The sequence below is a fragment of the Myotis brandtii genome, unplaced genomic scaffold, assembly GCF_000412655.1.
Source record: "Myotis brandtii unplaced genomic scaffold, ASM41265v1 scaffold1234, whole genome shotgun sequence".
Lineage (NCBI taxonomy): Eukaryota > Metazoa > Chordata > Mammalia > Chiroptera > Vespertilionidae > Myotis > Myotis brandtii.
In genome coordinates, this window is record NW_005354309.1 from 637691 (window position 1) to 652082 (window position 14392).

The 14392-nt window shown below is 54.5% G+C and overlaps 2 protein-coding genes across 2 annotated transcripts; both read right to left on the minus strand.

Moving 5' to 3' along the window:
* Nucleotides 1–1341: 1341 nt before the first annotated feature.
* ICAM4 (intercellular adhesion molecule 4 (Landsteiner-Wiener blood group)) lies at nt 1342–2627 on the minus strand. The gene is made up of 3 exons (XM_005859162.2): nt 2111–2627; nt 1687–1992; nt 1342–1546 (listed from the first exon to the last, which is right to left on the minus strand). Exons 1-3 carry the CDS (start codon nt 2502–2504, stop codon nt 1428–1430), a joined length of 819 nt encoding a protein of 272 aa, XP_005859224.1. The 5' UTR covers nt 2505–2627; the 3' UTR covers nt 1342–1427.
* Nucleotides 2628–2703: 76 nt separating this feature from the next.
* Nucleotides 2704–14389, minus strand: ICAM1 (intercellular adhesion molecule 1; the record flags this gene model as incomplete). Its single annotated transcript, XM_005859205.2, has 7 exons — nt 2704–4295; nt 4385–4633; nt 4818–5072; nt 5152–5439; nt 5802–6110; nt 11729–11989; nt 14329–14389. Coding segments are annotated over 7 exons (1593 nt in total), but the record flags the coding sequence as incomplete, so codon positions are not given.
* Nucleotides 14390–14392: the final 3 nt, after the last annotated feature.

Consider the following 14392-nt stretch of genomic DNA (forward strand, 5'->3'; position numbering starts at 1 on the left):
AAGGCGTGCGGGCAGGAGCTAGCGACCCCCGGGGTCTAGGTGGAAGCCGGCCCCATCGCCCGGAGCCTTCTGGGGCGGCCTCGAGCTCTCGCGTCATCCCCGGAGGCGACGCGGAGGTCGGGGGAAATGCTGGATTGACCATCTCAAACCCCCCTTCCACCCCTAGTTTAGATGCTGTGAAAATGAGCTGGACTCCGAGCTCCGCCCCCCTATTTTGCCCTTCCCACCAACGCCCCTTGGTGCCGGAATTGATTTATGGGCTAGGAGAGATTTGGGAAGCGCAGGACAAGGTAGGCACAGTTCTAGAGGCGGGTGTGGAATGCCATCCTTCTCCTTTTGACCCCGGGGAGCTGAGGATTACAGCCAAGCCCCCAGTACCCCTCCGGCTGCGCCCCCGCAAGCGACAGAGGGGGCGGAGACCAAAGTGCTAGCGAGTCAGCAGCACGTGTTCGTGCGCAGCGGCGTTCGCGGGCGTCTAAATTAGGGTTGGCTCGGCTCCGGGTCTGTATTTACCCAGAGTGCAGCGGGCACGTGTCTACTCGGCGGCGTGTGCGAGCACGAGCTGCGGAAGAGCACCCCTGAAGTCCCTTTCCGCGTGGCGGCCCGAGCCCTGGACCGCTGGGCCCTGCCGGCATCCAGTGCACACTCGGATTGTGTCCACGCGAGCCGAAGAGACCACCTGTTGATACTTTTGATCCCGCATCCGGGCCTCCGGGCCCTGTGGCTATCAGGAGGTTGCCAGAACGCGAGTCTGTGCCACGCCACGTGGACCATCTGATTGCTCCTTCCCAGCAGTCAACACATGGGTACCCTTTCTGCATATCCACGTCCCTCGATATGTACATGTGAGCCCGCCCGTCTGTGCTCTTGTCCCCAGAGCTAACAAGTGAACTAGGGAAGTCACCACTCTGGTCCTCCAGAAAAGTACGGGATCAAAGTGAAAAGGGGGAGGAGGGCGGAGAGGAAACGAACTATGGAAGTCAGTGGTAGACCCACTCTTGTCCTCCAGAAAAGTACCGGATCAAAGTGAAAAGGGGGAGGAGGGCGGAGAGGAAACAAAACATCCAATCAGAGCTGTTGCGCGGTAGTGGCGGAGCCAGTCAGCAGAAGCCCGCCCACAGCCCAAGGCCCCCCGGCGCCTAGGCTTTGCCCATCTGCACCGCGCTGATAATGCCCGCGGGAGATGTGTTTACTACACCGGCTGGAAATGCAGAAGGACTGGGGACCCCCGGGTACCTTCAGGGAGACGAGGAACTTGGAGAAAGTGATTGTGACAAGGCCAAAAAGACCACTTCTCCGAGGCGGTGCCCTAATGGGGGACCTTCATGCCGAGGAACAGGCTGACTGAGGAAGGCTTTATTGACTTAGGAGGGGTCTCCAAATTGTCCCGGATTTTGCTCGGACTCAGCCGGCAAGGACCTCCCCTCCTACGCCTCGGACTGCATCAGTAGGTACTTTCGCAGATAGACGGCCCCCAGGACGAGAACAATCCCCACAAAGGCTGCGATGGAAGTGGAAGCCAAGGCTTTGGACGCGGGGCTCCAAGCTGGGGGCAGGAGGTGAGAATTAGGAATGGAGCACTCGGAGGCGTGATGACACACGTGGAGCTCAAGCTGGGCCAGTGCCCCTCCTGGGGTCATAACCCTTCTCCACCCTCAAGTCCCCAGGATTGCAAGGATGCCTCACCCCAGGATGTCAGCGTCACGGGTGCTGAGCTGCTGCCGACCACCAGCCCGTCGAGATTGAGGCGCGCGTGGCAGGTCACGGGCTTCCAGAGGTCGTGGGGCCTAGCCTGGAACTTGTAAGTCAGCGTCACGTTGGCCAGATCCAGGCCCGTGAAGCGTTCCAGGTTCTCGGAGTAGATGACCCGGCCGCCACGCTGCAGAGTTACCACCAGGAAGCCCACGGGGAACACGTGCGTCACGTGGCAGCGCAGAATGTGCTCTCTGCCCTCCAAGACCGGAGGCTCCAGGATCACCCTGTGAGGCGGTTCTAAAGCAAGAGGGGGCCGCTGAGCAAGGTCCGCGAGCGCCCCCTAGCGCGACTGTCAACTGCCCCATCTCTGTCCCCCTCCCGTCTCCCCGGCAGGGCCTAAACCCTCGTCCCTCACTGTAGGCGTGGATCCTGGCCGTGGCCCCCCGCGTCACTCCTGCGCAGGTGAGGAAGCAGTGCACCTCGGAGCTCCAGGACCTTACATCCAGCAGCTGGAAGGAGATCCAGCTGGGCCCGCTGAGCTTCTGGCCCCGCCGCAGCCCAGTATGGAGGGTGGAACCCTCCAAGAGGGGGCAGCTGCTGCTGCAGTTGAGCCACACCGAACTCCCCGGCCGCACGGCTATGAAATTGGGGCTTATGCGCATCCAGAACGCCGCTGTGGTCGCGGAGAGCGTGGGAGAGCTGCCTCCGGGGCTTTGCGCCCGCGCAGCCCAGCACCTCCGCGCACTCCTGCCTCCCGGGTAAGCTACCGCCAGCAAAACCAGAAGTGAGAGGGGAAGCAGAAGCCCCATGGCAAAGAGCCCGTAGTGAGAGACCCCGCGCCAGGAAGCCAGGCTGGCTCTGTAGATAAGAAAGCCCAAAGCCCCGCCTTCTCAGCCCCACCCGGAGAGACGGAGCCTCCTAGAGGGCCAGGAGCCCTGCGACATATACCCCCCCCTCCCTCCACTCAAGAATGGGATTCCAAACCCCATTTTAAACCAAACGTGTGTGTTTTTTCCAGAGAGAGATCTTTAATTTTCCCCAGAGTCTCAAAAGTTACCAATACGCCCTGATTTGGTTTAGGGCCTCAGGAATGGGCCTTGAACAGCAGCCTTTCCTTGGAGGGAGGAAGTAGGACAGGGTTGTGGTAGGACAGCTAGGAAGAACTCCAGCTGGACGGAGCACCTCCCCTCAACTCACGAGAGGCTGGGCCCGTGAAAAAAGCTTTATTAACACAAGGGAGAGGCTTCAGGAAGAGCTGGAAATCAGCCCCACCCCTGCTGTCTGCAGGGCCCTCGGGAATTTGGAGCTGCCAGCGTTCGGTTCTTAACATGGTCCCAATGAGATGGAAACAGGACAAAGCAGGGACACACGGGTTGGGCATAGTTCCATGGGGTCCTGTGGTTTAGCTATCACAGAGTGGACACTCGTGTTTAAGCATGTCACCAGCTGTCACTGTGAGCACTAGCAGAGGCGCATGTGGGTGGAGGCAGCTAACAGAGGTCCGCACCAGTGGATTGTCCTGTCACCAGCTAAACCACGTTGGTTTCCCTGCTGTGGGGGAAGCAGTTTGGCCAATGGAGTGGGAAATTCCACCCCACCTGGTCTTTCTGTAAGGCACTCTTGTGCAGCCAATACATCGGTACCTGGTGACCCTGAATGAGATCAGACTGAGCTGCCTGAGGGCAGGAACTTCTCTTCCTCTTGTTTACCATTCTACCACACACAGAAGGCACTAATAAATATCTGGTAACTGGCCCGGCCGGTGTGGCTCATTGGATTGAGCATTGTCCCATCCACCAGGAGGTTACTGGTTCGATTCAGGTCAGGGCACACCTCAGGGTTACGGCTGGGTCCTAGTGGGGGGTGGGGGGTGGGGACGTGCAGGAGGCAGCAGATTTCATATCTCTCTCTTCCTCTCTCAATGAAAAATCAATTTAAAAAAACCCACTACTATTTACAAATATATATCTGGTAAAAGAAAAAGGAATAAATATGTCATCATCCAGCGCTGGGACCAGTCAGTAGACAGCACTGTCAGAGGAAGTGTGGGAATTGGTTTCGATGCTGCCTGAGTCTGGGCAGGGCTACTTCTCTTTCAGGACTGTAGGGCCTTGGCACATGCAGGAGGGTGAGTTTCAATATTTTCCAGATGGGTGTCCCCATGTCAGAGGTATGTCTCCGTCACACCCCCCTGGCAGGTCAGCCTTTGCCATCCCTCACAGTCATGCCCATAGTCTTGCCCCTGAGTCTTGGCTCAGTCCTGTGGCTACAGGTCAGGTGTGAATGTGCCATGGTGTGCAGGTGCCATGACCCTAAACGCTGCCTGTGTTCTGCCTGAGGCCTCTCTCCTCTCTCCTGGCATTCTAGAAAGGTGGGTGCTGCTGAATGGCATAAGTCTGCCACCGGTGGAGGCCCTGTCCAGGGACGGGCTCAGGGTGGTGTGTTCAGCTTCATGGCGGCCGCCTCCTGGGCCTTCTGTAGCCTGTACTTCCGGATCTTCCGCTGGCGGTTATAGAGGTAAGCGACTGTGCCCACTGTGGCTGCAATGCCCAGGATGAGAGCTGCCACTGCAATGATGGTGACCAAGTTACTCTGCTGATCTGTAGGGAGAACAATAAGGGGAGATGGGGGCTGAGCCAGGCTCGCTGACCCTGCCCAACCCAGCCCCATCCCCAACACGGGCACTCACAGATCACGTTCACAACCACTTCACGGGTGGCCACACCCCGACGGCTGGTGGCCTGACACACATAGGTGCCCGAAATATCCCGTGTGACAGGCCTCAGCTCCCCGATGGGCAGCAAAGCCCCATCCCCTTTCCGGAGACAGTCCAGCTTGGGGATTGGGTTCCCCAAGGCCTGGCACCTCAGGGTCTGCAAGGTGTATTCCTCCAAAGTCCAGTTTCCTGGGCAATTCTCCTTGTCCAGTCGGGGGCCATCTAGAGAAACACAGCAAGAGGAGGGCCGGGTCAGGGACCAGAACCCCTCTCACCACCCAGGTCTGGAGGAGTTAGGTAGGCAACCCAGGGCAGGGGCGGGGGTAGACTCCAGAGACATGAGCTCATGGAGTCGTAGGGCCTGGGCCTTGGAGGTTTGGGGTCATTGTCCTGCAGCCCTACTCACACAGGACAAAGAGCTTCTGGGTCTTGTTTTTGTGCAGCACATGCCCGGCCACCTCCAGGGCAGCAGAACACACGAAGTCACGCCCGTTGTACTCAGCAGTGGCATTCAGCATGATTTGGGCCCTCGGAAATGGAGACTCAGCTGGGTCCCCGCTCAGCGTCACCACAGCTCCAGCATGGGCCTTGCACTCCACGCTCACCACAGTCCCCTCGGGGACTTCAGACTCACTCAGGGTCAAGTTGGGAGCTGGGAAACCTGGGGGGAGGAGCACGCAGTGAGCCCCGCCCCTAGGTCTGGCCCCACACGTCCTGAGCTCTGGCCTGTCCCCACTTACTGTAGATGGTCACACTCTCCCGAGTCCTCTGACTCTGGTTTCCCAGGGTCACTGCACAGGTCAGCTGCTGGACGCCTTCATCCCTCGGGGCCACCTCCACCAAGGCGGTGGCCGAGAGGGAGTCCTTGCTGTACTTGATTGTGGGTTTCAGCCTCTGGTCCTCCAGTGCCAAGTGAACCTGGGCCTCTGAGGCCGGGAACAGCCCATCCAGGGAGCAGGTCACGGACCGCTGTGTGCCCACTTCCATGATCCCGGGAGTAACAAGGTGCGGGCGGACCTTTGGCAGGACTGGCCAGAGAAGGTGGGTGTGAACAGGGGGGAACTGAAGCCCTTTCCCGTGGCATTTTCATTCTGTCACCTGGAACACCTCTTCCCCGGGAGACTCTGCGACTTGGCCATCTATGACTCAGGACACTCGTCCCCCTTACCCTGGGTCACAGCCTTCTCAGAAGATCCTGTGGCCCAGGCGGCCCATCCCCCAACACCCCACCCCAGTGGCCAAGAACATGCTCTTCCCAGAAGCCTTTGCAATCTAGGTCACTATCTTCTCCGTCCCCTCAAGGCCAGGAGCGCCTCCTTCCCAGGAACCCCGCACCCCACGCAGGAGCACTGCCTGAGCCTGTCCTCCTGCAAACTTCCCAATGCCTCACCGAAGGTTCGGAGCTGCCTGGGGGCTGAGCTGTTCTGGAACAGTCCCAGCCCTTGGGTCCGAAGGTCCAGTTCTGTGCGGCAAGAGAAATTGGTGCCATGGTCACCTCTGCGTGCCAACACTGTGTCCGTGACCTCAGCCACAGGCGTCCCCTCCGCAGGCTGCCGGCTCAGCAACTTCTCCCCTTGGAGCAGCAGCACGGAGAGGTTTGTCCGGGGTGCCCCTCCCTCCACCTGGCAACGTAGGGTGAGGTTTTCGCCCACAGGCTGCCATTGGGGCAGGGGTTCCAGCTCCACACGCTCTGGGAACCCTGGGGGAGAGGAGAGGAAGGAGCGTCCTGTGAGCTGGACAGGAAGGATACCCACCAGCAGGGGGCACAGGGACACCATACCTGGGCCAGGGAGCCTCACGGCCCCAAACACACCCCAAGGCTGACTAATCCCAAGCCACCTAAGCCATTCAGGAATGTTAAGAACTTCAGGGGAAACCAGTGAGAAGTCCCCAAGTGGTTGTGAAAGGGCAAACCATTTTTTTATTCACTGCAGCTTCTAAGAGTGAAAAGTGGAAAAGAACCTCAGAGTGAATCACCAGGTGTCCAGTGAAATACAGTATTTCAGCTCCCAGTAGAGATTGTTTTTTGGTTTTTTGTTTTTACAGAGAGGAAGGGAGAGGGATAGAGAGTTAGAAACATCGATGAGAGAGAAACATCGATCAGCTGCCTCCTGCACACCCCCTCCTGGGCATGTGCCCACAAGCAAGTACATGCCCTTGACCGGAATCGAACCTGGGACCCTTGAGTCCACAGACTGACGCTCCATCCACTGAGCCAAACCAGTTAGGGCTAGAGATTGTTTTTAAAAAGACCTCTGCTCTTCAAACAAAAAAAAAATAAGAACAGAAAAAGAAATTTAAAACAATAAAAATTGTTTAAAAAGAAAACTAAAAACCAAACCAAAAAAGACAGAATAAACGAGAGAGAGAGAAAAAGAGAGACCTCTGCTCCCCTCCCCCTATTTTGGCTTTATTTTTCTCTGTAGCACCCATTCACTCTCTGACACACAAGATCATCTACTCAGTGAACTTGTTTCTCCTCGACTTCCTCCCATGAAATGTGATCCCAGGAGGCAGGATCTTTGTCTGCTTTGCCCCCTCATGTTGGCATGCAGTAGGCGCTCTATATTTACAGAAGGAATAAGGCTGAACCACACACACTGATTGGAGGCCTTTCAGGAGCCCACGTTCAAGAGAAAGAAGTTCCAGCCCTGCCGGCATGGCTCAGTGGTTGAGCTCAACTTAGGAACCAGGAGGTCGTGGTTGCATTCCTGGTCAGGGCACATGACTGGGTTGCTCAGTGTGGGGCGTGCAGGAGGCAGCCGAACAATGATTCTCTCTTATCACTGATGTTTCTATCTTTCTCTCCCTCTCCCTTCCTCTCTGAAGTCAATAAAAAAATATTTTTAAAAAAAAGAGCGAGAAACAAGTTCCTGAATGTGCTGTATGACCCTCTGAAATGTTAAAAATGTAAGAACCAAAAAAAAAAAAAAAGTAAGAACCCACAGACACCCAAAATGCAACTCTGAATAGCCCTGAAGATACAACTTGTGTGCTCGGTTTTCACAGGCCAGGGTTTCCATTTTGCACCAGGTAACAATTCTGAGCCTGAATGGCCAGTGAACATTGATAGCAGAGCCCTGCTGAGCTGTGGCTTAGCACTGAGACCCGCCAAGCTCCCCAGGGAGGCGTCTTGAGGGCCCCGGGTCACTGTTCCCTTCTCAAGAGGCCCTGGAGTATCACTTGGCAATGCTGTTAAAGTGTCAGGGGCTTGGGTTTGGTTCCTAGCTTTTTGGCTTCTTTGCTATGGGCTGTGGGTGAGTGACTTGCCTCCGGAACAGTCCCAGCCCTCAGGGCTCAGAAACGGAGACTCAGTTTCCTGAGCTGTAAAGTGGGGCTACTGGAGGTAGGACTATTATTAATCCATTTAAGAAATTGAAAGAGTGAGTGTCAATGGGCATAAGGTTTCCTTTTAGGGTAATGAAAATGTTCTTAAATTAGATTGTGGTGATGGTTGAACAACTCTATAAACACTAAAATTCATTGACTTACGCACTTCAAATCTGTTTTTTTCCAAGAAGGCCCAGAGCTGTAGCCGGTTTGGCTCAGTGAATAGAGCGTTGGCCTGTGGACTGAAGGGTCCCAGGTTCGATTCTGGTCAAGGGCACATGCCCGGGTTTCGGACTCGATCCCCAGTAGGGGGCGTGCAGGAGGTAGGCAAACAATGATTCTCTCTCATCACTGATGTTTCCATCTCTCTCTCCCTCTCCCTTCCTCTCTAAAATCATTAAAATTTAAAAAAAAATTTTTTTTTAAGGCCCAGAAAACTCTCAGGCACCCAGCTCTAATATCTAATCATCTGCTGCAAACCACAATTTGCAGAGCGAGAGGCCTCCTTAAACCTCAGCCCCCATGTCTTCAAACCCAGCTCTTTGCGCTGTAAGCCAGACTGCCGGAAGAGGTCTGTCTTGCCTGTACCTCTCCTTGACCCCCCCAACCCCCCACCTTCAGTCTCTCACAAAGTCCTGGTCACACTGCTCTGCAAATATTTGTCTGCCCTTCCCTTCCTGTAAGCAGCCACAAAATGTGTGGCCTGGACAAGGCCCGCAGCCAACTGTCCTCTGGCTTCCCCTAAGTCTGGCCTTCTGCTCTCTAGATCCCTGGCCTGCTCACACACTTTTGAAGTGTGGCTCCCTATCACCCTGGGGAGAGGGCCCCAACTCCCCAGCCTGGCATTCGAGGACCTGCCAGCCTTAGCTCCTGCCTCGCTAATCTGTTGATGTTCAGCCCCTCCGGCCCGCCCAACCCCGGATCAGCATGTTTCCCCCTCCGAACCTCTGCCCAGGCTGTTCCCTCTGCCCAGAATGCCTGTCTACCAGCTCCTGTGCACCCTTCAAGGCCTGGTTCGGGGTCACTTCCTGCACAAACCGCCACTCTAACCTTTCTCGAGAAAGCTTAGCCACCCAGGGAAGCCCCCCCGTCTTTACGCTGAGGGCGGGGCAGGCCCAAGCCAGAGTGTCTCCCAGCTGACACCCCTGCTGTGCGCCAGCTACCCGCTCCATTTCACAGAGCTGGAAACTGAGGCACAGTCTGGTCTCTAGAGTCACAGAGGGAGCAAGTGGCAGAGGCAGGAACTCACGCCTGAAGTGTTGGGCTTTCAACGACCAGGCTGAGCTGTGGAAGGGCCTTCCAGGGAGTTCCCTGGGGTTTTCAGAGGCCCCTGGGAATGTTTGGGGACTTCCCTCACCTCGCCAGCTTCTGCTCAAACATCCTCCATATCAGAAGCAAAACCGATAATCGCCCAAAGGCTTCCTCGCCCAGACACCATGAAGATGGAATGCCCTTCATGCCTTCCTGCATCCCTGTACCCATCCCAGGAGGTCTCATGTGAAAGTCAACCCGGAAGCCAGCTCCCCCACAGTCACACAGTCAGTAAGGGCCATGATGGGACTGGAACCCAAGGCTGTCTAATCCCAAAGCCAGGCGACCAGTTTCCTCCCTCCCTTCCTTCCTCCCTTCCTTCCTTTTTGGTTTGTTTTGTTCTCATTTGAATTTTATTTATTGCCTATGGTCATAGTAACTCATTCTCACCGTTCAAAATGCCCAAAGGGGAAAAAAAAAGGCACAAGGAGAAAAAACTCATTCCTGCCCTCTCCTGGAACCCCCGCTTCCAGTAAACACAACCTCCCTCGCCCCACTCCACCACTCCCTAACACACAGAATGGCATGCCACTCATTCTGGGCATACCTTCCTTCTTTTGAGTTTGACTGCAGCGTCTAAGAGTGTGCAGCAACTAGCACCCTCTCTTTTGGGGACACAAGGAACTTCCTCATTCCTGTACACAGCTGCATACTATTCCACTGGATAGCCAAACCACAGTTATTTCCCAGCCCCGACATCTGAACGGCTTGTAAACTTTTGCCCTTACAAACAAAGCTGCAGCCAATAATCCCGCCCCACCCCCGTCCCCTCTGAGCAGGGACACATGTGAGCCCAGTTCCCAGGAGTGGGGTTTCTGTATCCAAGGGCACGTGCCTGTGTCATTTGGAGAACTGAGGCCCCTTCCCTGCCCGGGGCTGTGCTTCCTCATGCTCCCACCCCGGCAGCAATGTCCCAGGACAGCCTGCCGTCTCGCAGTCTTGTCAGCGCAGCTGTTGTCAATTCTTTCCATTGTTGCCAATAAGTGAAGAAAACTTCACTTCAGGGCTAGTTTTAATTTGCATCTTTTAAAAAAAGAGTCAGCTGGCTCTATCTGGTTTGGCTCAGTGGATAGAGCATCCACCTGTGGACTAAAGGGTCCCGGGTTCAATTCCAGTCAAGGGCACACGCCCAGGTTGCGGGCTCAATCCCCAGTGTGGGATGTGCAGGAGCCAGCTGATCAATAATTCTCTCTAATCATTGATGTTTCTATCTCTTCCTCCCTCTCCCTTCCTCTCTGAAATCAATAAAAATATATATTTTAGCCGTAGCCGGTTTGGCTCAGTGGATAGAGCGTCGGCCTGCGGACTGAAGGGTCCCAGGTTCGATTCCCGTCAAGGGCATGTACCTTGGTTTCGGGCACATCCCCAGTGGGGGGTGTGCAGGAGGCAGCTGATCAATGTTTCTCTCTCATCGATGTTTCTAACTCTCTATCCCTCTCCCTTCCTCTCTGTAAAAAATTAATAAAATATATTCAAAAAAAATAAATTAAAAAAAATAAAAATATATATTTTAAAACACAATAAAAATAAGTAAATAAGAGTCAGCTTGCCTAGCTGGTGTGGCTCAGTGACTGAATGTCAATCTATGAACAAGGAGGTCATGGTTTGATTCCCAATCAGGACATATGCCTGGGTTGCAGGCTCCATCCACAGTAGGGGATGTGCAGGAAACAGCCAATCGATGATTCTCATCATTGATGTTTCTCTCTCTCCCTCTCTCTTCTCTCCGAAATCAATTATATATATCCTATCTAATAAAAGCCTAATATACAAATTGTTCAACCAGGAGTTCCACCGCTTGCTATGATGTGCACTGACCACCAGGGGGCGGTGCAGACCATGGCGGGCGTCAGCGACGCAGCACTGGCAGTGGAGGGGCTGCCAGCCCAATGGGCCCCATGGAGAGCGGGACAGCAGCACAGGACAGCGGTGGGATGGTGGAGCAGGTGAGCAGGCGGTGCCAGGCCAAGGCAGGTGTGAGCCAGGGGCTGATTGCCCTGCTGATCGCCCCACAGATGGTGGAGCAGGTGAGGGGGTGGCACCGGCCATAGCAGGGGGCCAGGCAGGGCTGCGGGGCTTCAAGGCTGGGGGCATGAGCTGGGACCCAATCCCCACAGGCCATCCCTGAGGGACCCCACCCATGCACGAATTCGTGCACCAGGCCTCAAGTATATATATAAAAGAGTCAGATCTAGGGCCTTGTCAGAGGTCTAGAGCAGTGATTCTCAACCTTCCTAATGCCGAGACCCTTTAATACAGTTCCTCATGTTGTGGTGACCCCCAATTTCATTGTTGAACATAATTAAAGCATAGTGATTAATCACAGAAACAATATGTAATTATATATGTGTTTTCCGATGATCTTAGGCGACCCCTGTGAAAAGGTCGTTCGACCCCCAAAGGGGTCGCGACCCACAGGTTGAGAACCGCTGGTCTAGAGAGACAGTTCTCGAATGTGCTGAATCCCTGTTGATACTCCTAAGTGCACCCAAGGAAGTTCAAGGAGAGGTTTCAAATGACAAGGAGGCTTTCCGAAGATGTGACCACCTGCCCTTCAGTGAGACCCTCCCTGGCCCCACCACCAAACTTCAAAGGCAGTCCCAGCCCACTATGGACTCCCTTGCCCACCTCCCCCACCCAGCATGCCTAGTCCAGCCCCTGGGCCCAACCACTCACAGTACACAGTGAGGGACATTGTCGCCTCCGACTGGCGGTTGTGGCAGACTGAGTAGCAGAATGGAGTGGTGTCTCCTTGTACGGAACTAAGTTCATACATCTGCCAGTTGGACCCACTGGCCACTTCTTTCTTATCCAAATGAGTCTCCAGACCCAAGAGGCTGTATTGATCACAGGAGGTACTGCAGTTCACCAACACGGAACCTCCCCGGGGTATGATGACTTCTTTGGGGTGCACTGATGTTTGGGCACCTCCAGGCCCTGGAACAAAAGTGTGAAGAGGAGAAAGGCATTGCAAATTGGGTTCATCGATATTCCTGGGTCCCCAGCCTGTGCTGGGGGCACAGCCTTGAATAAGACAGAACTCTCTGCCATCAGTGTGGGAGACAGAAAAATTCACGAGCAAACAAGATAATTAATAACTGATGTTCATAAGAACTCTGACAAAAAACAAACAACACTGGGGGATAGGACAGTGACTTGATGACGGGGTTAAGTATGAGCACAGATATGGATGATGAGAAGGGCGATCCAGAGAAAAGGGAAATGAGTCCCAAGTGCAAAGGTCCTGGGGCAGGGTGTCTGCAGCCAAGTCAGCAAGGGGGAAGAGTTAGGGGAAATGAGCTCAGGAAGATCACGCAGGCAGTGGAAGCCATGCCAAGGATGTGTTTTTCATTCTGAAGGCCATGGGGAGCCATTGGAGGATTTCAGCAGAGGAGGAACATGGCATCAGTGTCCGCCCTCCCAAGAGGTCAGGTAGTGGGGGCAGCCCTTTGGGGATGGAGGCATTCTAATCACGTTGGTTCCTCCCTCTCTTTGACAAGTGATCTCCCTTTTCCTGCCTCAGTGTCCCCATCTGTAAGTATAGCCCTCCGAACCCTGTTATTGAAAGTAACTCCTAGGACAGGGCAGGGAGCAAGAAGCCACAGATAAGGAGAGGGATTGTGTTAGCTCCCTCAGACCCTGGTGCCTCCAAAGCTGAAAAAATGTCTGAACCCGTCCCTCCTACCCCACCCCCAAAGATTCCTGCCCTCAGCTTTGGGCCCACTCTATCTTGGGTGGGAGAGATGTGAAAACAGCTCTCCGAGGATGATCCTGGGCTCATTCCCACTTCACAGAGGAAAATGGTGAGGCCCGGAGAGGGGGGGGGCGGTGACTCAGCCAGAAAGTGGCAGAATCTGGACTGCAGTCTGTGTTAGAACGTTTTATGAAGCTGGTAACCATGGTGTCCATCTTCCACTCTCCTGCTCCCCAACCCTATCACCCTCTGAGACTCTCTGTTCCCCTTCTCCCCCCCTCTCTGGAGTTGGTGGAGGGGTGCCGGGGAATCTCACTTCTCAGCCTCTGGTCCTTGGGCAAGTCAGGCTTGGAATTCCCCTGAGCAGAAGCAGGTCTGGACTTCCCCAAGGGTAGGAAAGGAGGAAGAAACTGTGCTTGCTGCGTGGGGGTCCAGGCTGCTCAGAGGGTAACCGCGTCCCATATCACATGACTGCCTTCTGAGGGCAGAAGCTGTGCTGGGTCAGGAACAACCAAGGCAAAGTGTGCGCACTGACATTATTCTCCATTTACAGGTGAAAAACTGAGGCTCCGGAGGCTCAGCCGATCGCCCCAGGCCACACATTGAGGTGCAGGGTCTGGATTTGAACCCATGGCGGTTGATTTTCTTTCTTTTTTAAAAAAAATATATTTTATTGATTTTTTTACAGAGAGGAAGGGAGAGGGATAGAGAGCTAGAAACATCGATGAGAGAGAACATCGATCAGCTGCCTCCTGCACACCCCCCACTCGGGATGTGCCCGCAACTAAGGTACATGCCCTTGACCGGAATCGAACCTGGGACCCTTCAGTCCGCAGGCCGACGCTCCATCCACTGAGCCAAACCGGTCAGGGCAATTTTTTTTTCTTTTTTTAAAAAAATATTTTTATTGATTTCAGAGAAGAAGGCAGAGGGAGAGAGAGATAGAAACATCAATGATGAGAGAAAATCATTGACCGGCTGCCTCCTGCACGCCCCACACCAGGGATCGAGCCAGCAACCTGGGCATATGCCCTGACCATGAACTCGAACCTGGTTCACAGGTTGATGCTCAGCCACGGAGCCACACAGGCTGGCCTTGACTTTCGTTTTTAAAATTTTGACTTATTGATTTTTTAAAAATTTTTAAAAAATATATTTTATTGATCTTTTTACAGAGAGGAAGGGAGAGGGATAGAGAGCCAGAAACATCGATGAGAGAGAAACATTGATCAGCTGCCTCCTGCACACTCCCTACCGGGGATGTGCCCGCAACCAAGGTACATGCCCTTGACGGGAATCGAACCTGGGACCCTTCAGTCCGCAGGCCGACGCTCTATCTATTGAGCCAAACCGGTCAGGGCAACTTACTGATTTTTAGAGAGAGAAGAAAGGAGAGACAGACAGACAGATTTTTTTTTGTCCCACTTATCTATGTATTCATTGATTATTATATGTGGGTGGTTCTAGCCCCACCTTCCCCTAAACAACTACCTAAATACGAATGGCCTGGACCTCAGCCGGCGGCGGGCCGGCCCTCCCACCGCTTGAGCGCTCGCCAGAGCAGCCCCTGTCCTCCACTCACCTGGGAGCAGAGCCCAGAGCAGGGCCAGGAGCGCGGGCCGCGGGGACCGGGCGGCGACGGGAAG